This window comes from Uranotaenia lowii, chromosome 2, assembly GCF_029784155.1.
Source record: "Uranotaenia lowii strain MFRU-FL chromosome 2, ASM2978415v1, whole genome shotgun sequence".
NCBI lineage: Eukaryota > Metazoa > Arthropoda > Insecta > Diptera > Culicidae > Uranotaenia > Uranotaenia lowii.
In genome coordinates this window covers 142071700-142083817 of record NC_073692.1, presented here as the reverse complement: position 1 = coordinate 142083817, position 12118 = coordinate 142071700, and the positions used below count along the sequence as shown (strand labels likewise).

The following is a 12118-nucleotide window of genomic DNA, read 5'->3' as shown; positions in this document are numbered from 1 at the left end:
AATGGGATTCTGGAAATATTTAGTTGAAATTATTGCATGAAATTTATCACGGTGGCTCTAATGGAACGTATTGGATTGTGTTCTTACATGAACTTTGCACCGGTTCGGACACTTAGAAACTCGCGGATTCGAAATAAAACACTAAATTACTTCGATTTAGATTCGCGGCGGTTTATTATTGCGGAGGGTTTTGATTCGACGGTGGTTTAATTTGGACTGTGTTGCTGCTTGCTGCTGCTGTTTCAGTCAGCTGTTTTCGGCAACATAAACTAATACCAACGCAACTGCAGAACTGTCACGCCGTGCGATGTTTTTCGCTGGGGGTGCTCAAGCATTTTAACTTGTCGATATTTTCGCTATCTTTCTCTAACATATACCGCCCGCCTTGAAATATCTTTTCAACCCTTCTCGCTTACTCTAATGTTATACAAAAATAATTCGTTTTGTTTTGATTTCAGTTTCTGCATGAAAACGGTACTATGTGCTACAAGCTAAAATTTGCTTCTGTTGTGAGTTGTGGTAAAAATATTGTTCGCTAATCGGCAGTGTGTGATAATTGGTGATTGTGTGAGCCGCTGATTTATGTACGATGGGTCCCGTTGGCTGCTGCATATACGTGACCAGCTGATGTTAATGATGTACACTGCGACGACTGCGACCTGCAGTGGAGATACGGTTACCAGTAAGTTGATTTTGAAAACCTTCGTTGAATGATGAAACTGATTTCGGTCGTTTCGCTGTTTTTAGGATGTGCTGATTTCAGTTGACTGCTGTACTGTTGGTGAATTCATAACTGCGTTGATATTCCGCGATAACACCGATGTGTGATTGGACTCGATGACGTGCGTTGATCAGTAAACGGGTGACCTGGTAGAATGAAGTGCGCTTTGTAAACTGTTGAATTACAAATTTGAAGGAAAACTTGCCTGGTGCGGAGGCCAGTGGGCCTCCGCGGACGCCTCAGACGCTTCCGTTCCTCCCTTGGTGGTGTATTCAACAGTTCGATGTCCATGTACGAGGTCTTCTGCCTGAGCTGCGCGTGACAATGCTGGCCAGGCCTGCCGGACGCTGCTCTGCTTGGACGAGAAGGTTGATTGGTACCTGTCAACCTTGTTTTACGGTAGGCGCACTGCATCACTAGGAGGACCATCCTCAAATTCGAACGTGCACAATGTTGTGCTGGCGCTTAACGCCTCTGATAGTAATGCTGTACTGGCGCTTAACGCCTCTGATAGTAATGCTGTACTGGCGCTTAACGCCTCTGATAGTGAAACCTTACGTTTCATTCTGACACAATTAATCTGACTCAATAAATCTGAAGGAAAACAGTATTCTGATGGAATTTTTCTAATAAACATAACATGTAGCATGCTCACAATGTTAGATCGGACATAAACAGTGTACATTCAATTATATTTAACTGAATTTTGACTTGTGATCTTCATACTTAGAAGAATTCAAATACAAACTCAAATCTGACGAAATCTAACTCGGTTATTCTTTCTCTGATGTGACATCGTTATCACGAATTGGCAAGATGCATATCTTCGAAATGCCTCTTTGGTAACTTCCAGATTGCGTTCGAACAGTTACAACTCTGACATTACCATCTGATCCAGGGTGAATTTCTGACACTCTTCCAATTGCCCACTGTAATGGCGGTAAATTTTCCTCTTTTAGGACTACCATCGTCCCGACCTTGATATTATCTCGCTGCTTGGACCATTTTGTTCTGTTATGCAGATCAGACAAGTATTGAGTTGACCATCTTTTCCAAATACCTTGAGCAGTTTTCTCCATTCTGTGCAGAATGTTTAGGCGATTATCAGGCGTGTCTTCCCAGTTCTGCTCTGGGGGTGCGGTGAGCGATTTTTGAACTAAAAAATGACCTGGTGTAAGTGCTTCGAAATCGTTCGGGTCATTACTGCACGGAGTAAGCGGACGTGAATTTAAGACAGCCTCGATTTGGACAGTAACAGTTTGCAACTCTTCTAAACCAAATGTGCGGGAACCAAGTGCGCGTTTCAAGAGAGATTTGAATGATTTCACTGCAGACTCCCAAAGCCCGCCAAAATTGGGTGATCGAGCTGGGATAAACTTAAATTCAATCCCCTGGTTTGCTGAGTGCTTTACAACCGATCTTTGAAAACTTTTCTCGCTGAATAGGTTGGAAAGTTCGTCGAGTTTCCGTTTGGCTCCTACAAAATTTCTGCCATTATCGCACATAATCAAGCTTGGTGTGCTTCTTCGGCCACAAAACCGTTTGAAAGTGGCAAGAAACCCATCTGTTGACAAATCTGACGCGACTTCAAGATGCACAGCTTTCGTAACCAGACACACATAAATGGCTACAAATACCTTCACCGGGCGACATCGACGTTGGGGGTAAGTGACAAGGAATGGGCCGCAGTAATCTACTCCCACACGTTGAAATACTGGGTTTTGTGTCACTCTTTCCGGGGGTAAATCAGCCATAAGCTGCTCTTGAATTTTGGGTCTAGCACGAAAACAACGTACGCAATTATGGATTACTGACCGAGCCAAACTGCCTGCATGAATTGGCCAAAACTTCTGACGAACTGTTGCGATCAAAAGCTGCTGTCCAGCGTGAAACAACTTCTGATGGTAATAAGACATGACTGATCTGGTAAGCGGATGTTTGTAGTCTAAGATAAACGGATGTTTCCTAGTTTCAGAGATTGCTGCATTCTCTAATCGACCACCGACACAAATTATTCCATTTATCATGCGTGGATTGAGAGACAGCAACTTTGAACTGGCTGAAATCTGACGGTTATTCGACAAATCTGTATATTCTTTCGGAAAACTTTCTTTTTGGGACAATCTGACTAAGCACTGAAGGGCTTCTTCTAACTCTGAAGCTGACAAATATCCGACTTTTCTGTTACTGTTGTTGCACTTTTGCGCATTGAAGCGAAATCGCAAAAAGTACGCGGTCAACCGAATTGAATCTACAAGTGAGGCTCTCAATTCAAATATCTCATTGGTTGTCAAAGAATCAGCGACGGCAGTGACAGCTCCTCTCTCTTCGAGCATGGAACTGGGTATTTCTGGGCAAACTTGTTGAGGTTGAGGCCAATGCGATTCCTCCAATCGTAACCAACTGGGACCATGAAACCAAAGAGACTGATACTGTAACTGAGCGGGGGTCATTCCTCGCGATATGATATCCGCTGGGTTTTCTGTGCCTGCGACATGACTCCACACGCCCGACCGTGTAATATGCTGGATTTCGGACACCCGATTTGCCACAAAATTAGTCCATCTTGACGGTGAAGATGCAAGCCAACATTTGACTATCATCGAGTCTGTCCAGAAAAACGATTTGAAAGAAGACAGCTCCGTGCCTTTCACGAGCTTCTCAAACAGGTGAGCAAGCAGTAATGCAGACGACAACTCCAACCTTGGAATTGACTGACGTTTCTTCTTTTTCTGGAGATTCTCTAAAGGAGCGACTCGTGATTTTGAGGTCATCAATTGAACAACAGTTTCACCCGATTCTGACACAGTTCTGACATAAATACAGGCCCCATAGGCCTTCTCTGACGCATCACAAAATCCATGTATTTGTAATGAACTGACATTTTTACTGACACCCACCCATCGTGGTACTGACACATTATCTAACCCAATCAAATTTCTTCTGTATTCATCCCAAGCGCTCTTTAAATCTTCGGTAAGCTCATCATCCCATCCGCATTGAAGTTTCCAAAGTTCTTGGACGAAAATTTTTGCCTGAATAATCACAGGACCGACTAATCCCAATGGATCAAATAACTTGGAAACATCTGACAAAATTGACCTTTTCGTAATGGGTGCTGAACTCTTCCAACTAGGGGTACTAAACCGAAAAACATCTGACTCTGGTTCCCATAACAATCCCAAAGTTTTCACCGGTGAGCTTGATGAATCAAGCTCCAAAACCGAACGTTCATCTCGAAGATTTTCAGGGATTTCTAAGAGTATTTCTGAGCTGTTCGAAACGTATTTTCGCAAAGACATACCTGCTGAGTCCATTAACTCTGACATTTCTTTGACTAACTGTACACCTTCTTCGATACTGTCAACTCCAGCAAGCATATCATCGACGTAGAAACAACGACTCAAAATCTTCGACGCTAAGGGATGAGTTTTAGAACCCTGATCGGCTAGGACTTGCAAACACTTTGTTGCCAAGTAAGGCGCTGACGCTGTTCCGTAAGTTACTGTTAACAACTCGTAAGTGCGAAGGGGTTGATCGGTGGAGTCTCGCCAAAGAATTCTCTGCAATTTTTGGTCTGATTTCTGAACTTGGATCATACGGTACATTTTGGCAATATCTGCCACAATCGCAAACTGACACAATCTGAATCGCAATACAATATCGATCAGCTCATCTTGTACAACCGGGCCAACCATAAGCGCATCATTTAAAGAAACTCCTGTCGACGACTTACAGGAAGCGTCGAAAACCACCCGTAACTTTGTCGTGGTGCTTTCGGGCTTAAGAACAGCGTGATGCGGCAAATAGTAGCAAACTTCATTTAACTGACATGAGCTGACGATAACTTCTGACATATGACCAAGACTCTGATATTCATGAATAAATTCAGAATACAACCTTTTCAGCTCAGAATCCATTGACAATCGTTTCTCCAAACTCAAAAACCGTTTCGTGGCGATAACTTTAGAATCTCCAATCCGATTCAAAAAACCTTCTTTTTTAGGCAAAGTTACAACAAACCTTCCTGACTCATCTCTGACAGTAGTATTCTTAAAAATCTCTTCACAAGCTGACTCTTCAATCGACTGAACGCTGCGAACATGACATGTTTCGAGCTCCCAAAAACGTGTAAGCTGATCTTGAATATCACCGACTGAACAAACATAAACTTCTGACTGAGAAACTGAATTTTGATTATTGGGTAATCTACCAGACACAATCCATCCAAAAACTGTATTCTGTAATGTGGGTCCGTTCTCTAACGGCTTCATTCTTCCATCTGACAATAAATCCATATAAAATTCGGCTCCAATAATAACATCAATTGGACCAGACTCATAAAACCCAGGATCTGCTAAACAGGCCGAACTCGGCAGCGTAAGGATCGAAGGATCAAAAGCAGCAGTAGGCAGATCAACTGTTAACCTTGGCAGTACAAAAAATTGCATCCATTCTTTAAACTGAGAAATTCTGGGGGATCTGGAACCAACTTCTGCGGAAACTAACTTCGTTGAAACCATTTGAGACGAGCCGATGCCTTGCACCGACAAAAACGTTGGGGTTTCATGGAACTTAAGTCGTCGAGAGAATTCACGTGTCATTAAACAATGCTGAGAACACGAATCTAGCAGCGCACGTGCCAGAAGTGTATTTCCAAAACGATCCTTGACTCGTATCATCGCCGTGGACAGTAAAATATTACGAGACGGTGTAAACGGAAGTGCTACGTAATTCTGACTTGTGGTGGCTTGTGCGTTGTCTGGATTTGTGTTTGTGTTGTGTGAGTGGGTTTGTGCATGCTGTGTAGTGGTGTGCGCATGCTGTACTGGTCTTGAGTTGTGTTTTTGCTGTTGATTCATTGGCTGCGGTTGCGGTTGAAACGGTATTTGTTGCGCCGAACGCGTTTGACTCTGCTGTCGGTATTGTGCCGAAAACTGCGGCTGTGGAACGGAGGATCTAGAATGTAACATACTGTGGTGCTTCTGCTGACAATGATGGCAAGAACCTCGTTCACAATTTCGGTAGAAGTGGCCTGGCATCAAACAATTCCGACACAACTTGTTTCGAATGGCAGCATCCATTCGCTCGGGAACCTTCATCCGTTGAAATTTGCCACACTGGAACGGTGAGTGCCATGGATCTGCACAGAACGGACAACGTGAAACTGATCTGATGGTTGTATTACAAACTGTTGATCTCGTCTGACGGGCTTCGGATGGTGGATTTCTTGCAGAGGTGATTGATTGGAGAACAGAGCAGTGACCTTGCAAGAACAGAAGCAGCTCATCGTACGTTGGGACCTCCTTAGACCCGTAATGCGTCTCCCATTGGCGCAATGTTGCAGAATCTAGTCTAGAACACAACATGTAGACTAATATTGTGCTCCAAGACTCCGTTGGCTCTCCGATTTTCTGTAACATCATCAAGTTTTTCTCAAACTCGCTGATGAGGAAGTTCAGACCGTCATAATTCTCCTTTTTAAGCGGTTCGAGGGCGAAAAGAGCGTCGAGATGAGCCTTCACAATCAGCTTCTTATTTTCATAACGAACTTGCAAAGTTTTCCAGGCGACGTCGTAGTTTGCCTCTGAAAGCTCAATGTTGTTGATTTCCTTAAGTGCATCACCCTGTAGAGAGGAACGAAGGTATGTAAACTTATCCATTGACGTCAGATGCTCGTTGTCATGGATAAGGCTTCGAAAGGAATCCCGGAATGTAATCCACTCTCTCATTTTTCCACTGAAGGACGGCAAACGTATCTCTGGCAGCTTTACTCTTGAAGTATTCCCTGACGCAGACTGACTCTGACTGTTGCTGGTTGTGTTCACACCTAAGGCATCCTTATCACCTTGGAGTCTAAGGAGGTCACCTCGGATGGCGAAGTATCGGTCATCGAATTGCTGTAGAACCTTGTCGTTTTCCTCTTCACGTTGCTTGGCAATCTCTCCTTTGACTTCGCTGTCAGCATCTTTCTGTTCTTTCTCATCCGCTTCATCCAGCAAAAGTTCAATTTTGCTCCGTATTTCAAAAAACTCACTGTACACAGTATCAATCACATGCAATCTCGAACTTAATTGACACCGATCACTATCAATCTGATAGGTTTGGATGAATCTATCCGTACCATCAAAAATGACATATAACTGCCGTTCACGTTTTAGCAAAGCCTTCAGCGTACTTTTAGACATTGCTACACTTTTAAATATCTGACACTGCACCAAATATGTTACACTGTACTAATTTTTCACTGACCGAATAATCAACTCGACGTTCCACAGTACCGCGACGAAAAACTGACAACTGGCAACCCTATTGACAGCAGCGAGGGGGAGGCAACCGATAGAGAACAGCAAAGTGAAATTATGCGGCGAAATCCTAGACCAATAACAGCGTACAAGGCTCACACCACATGCAACAAACCAAGACTTACTCACATGCAAAATCTTTATTTTTTCTACTCAGGTAGGCCACATGCATCAAGCCACCAATCGTACACTTTACCAAACTCGTTTGATTAAAAACTTCTCCTGATCCGTTGTTAACAGCTGATCCAATTAATCACTCCAAACCATACAGCATTTATATGCAGCAGCAACCGCGATGGCGTTTCAGCGTCGTCTCTCCTGGGGCAGCGATGGCGAATACGGCGTCGAAAATGGTTCACACAATCCGTGAACAATAGCGCTTTCGATCCAACAATCGGCAATCCACGGGGCTTCCACAAATGTCCTTAATTCGGCTTCGAAGGACCAAAATGTTCTTACATGAACTTTGCACCGGTTCGGACACTTAGAAACTCGCGGATTCGAAATAAAACACTAAATTACTTCGATTTAGATTCGCGGCGGTTTATTATTGCGGAGGGTTTTGATTCGACGGTGGTTTAATTTGGACTGTGTTGCTGCTTGCTGCTGCTGTTTCAGTCAGCTGTTTTCGGCAACATAAACTAATACCAAAGCAACTGCAGAACTGTCACGCCGTGCGATGTTTTTCGCTGGGGGTGCTCAAGCATTTTAACTTGTCGATATTTTCGCTATCTTTCTCTAACAGATTATATTTATCGAAATTAGCATCGTTAATTTTTCACCATTTGAAAGCTTGGACTTTCCCCTTTCATTTGAGCCCAAATTTGAAATAGTCTACCGAGTGGGTCAAGATCATTTTATTTTTTTGAAGATTTTTTAACATTTTCAACGGTTTTTTAAAGACAAAATCATACTAATCACTGTGAAAGCGCTCGTCATTCCTTAAGCGTAAATCCCACATCATTGCTGAAAATTTATATTAATTATCAAATACGAGAAAAACGTACCACTTCTACTTTTTTATCCTTCTGAAATAAAGTACTAATATTGTCAGAGCATCTTCATAGATGGTGGTCATCTGTCCTCTTGAACAAAATGTCTCGGGCTGCTATTTGACCTGGATGAAATGCGAAAACTAGCAGTAGGGTGTGTCGAATCGCAACTTTTCTGGAATTTCAAAAACCCTGTAATCTAAAAAGTTTCCGTTTTGGTCGAAATGAATAACCAAATGTTTTCAGATCTTTAAAATAAGATTTAGATACTCGAGTTTTGGTGTTAAATTTTGTATAAAAATGCCAAAACTTTTTTCCAAGAAGGTAACTTTGTTGGTTTTTCTTAAATATTTTGTTTTCACGCAATGCAATTGAAATTGCAATATACAGAGCTTACTGGAAAATTTCCTGGCTACAACCATTCCCGAAACGGTAAATCGGTAAGAGTAGCGAGAATATACATAGTTATGACGTCTCAAACAGCCCATTCTTTTTTCATGAAAAGAATCTAGCAACACTGACAGATCATCCAATTTTCAGAAATATTATTTCAACGGGAAAGTTATTGATTTTAGAGCAGGGAAAGTCATTGATTTTAGAACATGGAAATGTTTTGATGAAATGATTCGATTTTTTATCATTTGTGATAAAAAAAAGGGTAAGCAGAATTTAAGATGCAATGGTTTTGCAAAAAGTTGACTAAAATTGGGTGTAGTTGTCTTTTTTACTTATTCAAGTCACGTTTTGAATAAAATTTAGCCATTTCCAATCGTGCAGCTTTTTAGACTCGAACAAATTCATGTTTTTATTTTTCAAACGAGTAACCTTGCCTGAAGCCTCCGACACTATCTTGACCACGCGCTCGATTCCTTGGCTATGACATGGCCAGTTTGATACTTCCATTTAGGTTTCTTGTTAAAGTAATATTTCTAAAAATTGGACAAAAATCTTTCAGTGTTGCTGGTTTCTTTTCATGTCATAATTAATACAACTCCTACTGCTTTGCGGTCTTCGGCAAAGTTGTAACCAGAGATTTTTTTCTGTAAGCTCATGACATTTGAGAAATACCAAAAAAATAACCTTTCCGAACAAATTTTTGAGTTTTTTCATACAAAATTTTAAATCAAAACCCGGGTACCCAAATATCATTTTGAAAATCTGCAAAAATTCTGGCAGTCGTTTAAACCAAAAGGGAAAGTTTTAAGACTAAAGGGTTTTGAAATTCGAGAGAAGTTGCAATTCAAAACTACCTAATGAGCAGCTGGCAAAAACGGTGATTTCCGCCTCCAGAAATTTAAATTAAGTAGCCTTTAAACTACACAGCAAGAAAAATTCGTGTAATTTTAGATTGAAAACGATGCACGAAAACGGAACATCGTTTATAATCTAAAATTACATCATCATTACATTGAGGCGTGTAAATTTAGACCAAAAACGATGCACGGAAAGGGAACAGCTTATTGTCGTGTAAAAATACACAGCGATGTAAAATTTTACATTTGTTTTCGGGATACTTGCATTTTTATGGAATATTATGAGCCTTTTCAAAAAAAGAAAAATTACACTAGTTTACTACTATTAAATATTTATTTAAAAAAAACATCAATAGTGAAGAAAAACAAAGTACACCCACCATCACGAGCACCACAAGACTGGGGCATTCTGCTGATATTCCAACCGGTCAGCGTCACTGGGGGACCAAGGGGAATTCCGTTCCGGACTGTCATGGTCCGGATCCATATGTCACTGTCGGGTCAGGATAGCTTTTGCTTACAAATGCCTCGGATCGTTCACGCAAATTCCTCTCCTGGCAATCAAATTCCGGATCCCTGCCACTTTAAAACCTGCCGTCGCTGTAATCGAGAAACAACTAATTAATTTCAATAACATCATTCGTTTGTTTGCTAATTTAAAAACCTACCACTTTTATCATAGAGATGATGGAGCTTCGTCTTGGAACGAAAACACTCGCGGTTTCCGAAAAATGACTCGACAGGCAAATGGCACAAACAAACAGTTTCAGTCAATTTTAAATCAAATAGATATAATTTTACACTGCTTGTGATATAAATTTCATTGGCCGCTTTATTTTTACATCACGGAATGTAAAATTATACCAAAACAATTTATTTTTATTCGCTTTTTGAAAAAAGACTAAAATTACATCAAAAGGAGTGGAAAGTTACATCTTTTTTTAATTACACTTGTGAAAAAATAGATCACTGTGTTTTAGATTCCGTATACTTTTAGAAATTTTTTGCTGTGTAGTAAAAAAAATCAATCAGCATAGTTTTTTAGAGCAGATTAACAATTTTATAAATGCATGTTTTCGCATTACAAGAAACCAACACAACAAATCAAAAAATGCTTCAAACTTTTTCCCAATCCGATATTATGAGCTTCATTACGATTTTGTGGAACTGCATTTTTAGACCTTTTTTATCCCATTTAAAATTAAATTTCACTTCTCTTCTAATTTTTATCTTCTTCTATCCAACTATAATTTTTTAAATCTTGAAATGTTTTACTAAACAACACTCAACAAAAATCACGGTGATAATCTTCATAAATAAAATTTAAAATTAAATATTTGTATAATCTGTATTTTTTGCGGCATTATGTAAAAAATTTTGGAAAACATTGATTTTTGCTAACCCCGACTAAGTCTGAATGTCTCAATAATAATTTCCAGCTGTGAGTGTTCCGATTTTAAGGTTCAAGTTTGGATTCCAAACAAATTACTAGCTTGATATTTAGGATGCTGAATATATAGAGAATAACTCGAAAAAATTCCGAATATTCGAATTCGAAAAAATTCAACAGGGTGACAATAGAGTCCCCGTACTTTATAAAAAATGCTCCTATATCGTTACCCTGCTTGGTAATAAATCAAATAAAAAACCTGAAAAACAAGCGACAATCTATGCAATATCAAACGAGAAGAAAATCAAGATTGGATCAAAATTCCCTCCCAGGACCAAAAAGCATTCTTCCAGTAAGTTGAGAATGCCTTAGACTCAGCTGAGAGTTTTTCCTTCAAGATGGATTACATGGGATCTTCCTTTTGGTATAGACCTGTGAATTTGGCAGGATGGTATTTTTGAACCTAAAACTCCAAAAGCGAAAAAACAGCCTTTTACTATTAAAATGGTCAGTTTTGCTGAATTAATCAAGCTCTAAACCTACTGAAGCTGTGAATTCATCTGGACCAAAGTGCTGAGTTGTGCACTAGACTGAGTCGATTTGGGGTCATAATGGAATATCTCAAACCCTGGGGTCTTAAAAGCTTCGTCTTGGTCCAAAACTCATCCATGATTTTTTGCAAAATTTTTAAGTAACGTTTACATGAGTAAATTTGAACTTTTAGGTTTGTATGGGAAAATTGAATATTTTGTACTGAAAAATCAACATCATTTTTGTTTCGTCTGTGGAACCGAGCCAGCTGATGGTTTTTGTGCCAATTTATAAAATTCCTAAAGGAAATTTTCCGCTGAACAACTTTGTCGAAGACCTAAACTTCGTATCTTATTAGACAAAAAAGTTATTGGCTGTTTAACAGGGGTATGTCTTTTTGCACTGATAAACAATAAATTCAATTGACATCCCTGCAGGGTACCTAGCGAGGTATTGCGTGACTACTTTCCATGCAACACTTTGCGAGGCTCAAGCAGTGATGTCAATTGAATTTATTGTAAATCAATGCGAAAAGACATACCCATGTTAAACAGCTAATAACTTTCTTTCCTAATAAGATGCGAAGTTACGGTCTTCGACAAAGTTGTTCAGCGGAAAATTTCCTTTAGGAATTTTATAAATTGGCACAAAAACCATCAGCTGGCTCGGTTCTACAGACGAAACAAAAATGATGTTGATTTTTCAGTACAAAATATTCAATTTTCCCATACAAACCTAAAAGTTCAAATTTACTCATGTAAACGTTACTTAAAAATTTTGCAAAAAATCAGGGATGAGTTTTGGACCAAGACGAAGCTTTTAAGACCCCAGGGTTTGAGAAATTCCAAAATGACCCCAAATCGACTCAGTCTATTGTGCACAGCTTCAGTACGTCACGAAGGATCCATTTCTGAGTTGTTAGAGCA

The 12118-nt window shown here is 40.1% G+C and overlaps 1 protein-coding gene across 1 annotated transcript; it reads right to left on the bottom strand.

Annotated features, from left to right (window-relative positions):
* Positions 1-759: 759 nt before the first annotated feature.
* LOC129741916 (uncharacterized) lies at positions 760-6909 on the bottom strand. Its single transcript, XM_055733732.1, has 3 exons — positions 2359-6909; positions 927-1073; positions 760-867 (listed from the first exon to the last, which is right to left on the bottom strand). The coding sequence occupies exons 1-3, from the start codon at positions 6907-6909 to the stop codon at positions 760-762; spliced, it is 4806 nt and encodes a 1601-aa protein (XP_055589707.1).
* Positions 6910-12118: the final 5209 nt, after the last annotated feature.

Bases quoted from the DNA above. Each gene is read 5' to 3' on its own strand.
- LOC129741916 (XM_055733732.1), bottom strand. From the start codon at position 6,909: ATGTCTAAAAGTACGCTGAAGGCTTTGCTAAAACGTGAACGGCAGTTA. The intron at 1,074-2,358 runs GTATTTGTAGCC...TCGTCCAAGCAG, and splicing joins GTCGATGTCGCCCGGTGAAG to AGCAGCGTCCGGCAGGCCTG. The intron at 868-926 runs GCAAGTTTTCCT...TCATTCTACCAG, and splicing joins CCCACTGGCCTCCGCACCAG to GTCACCCGTTTACTGATCAA.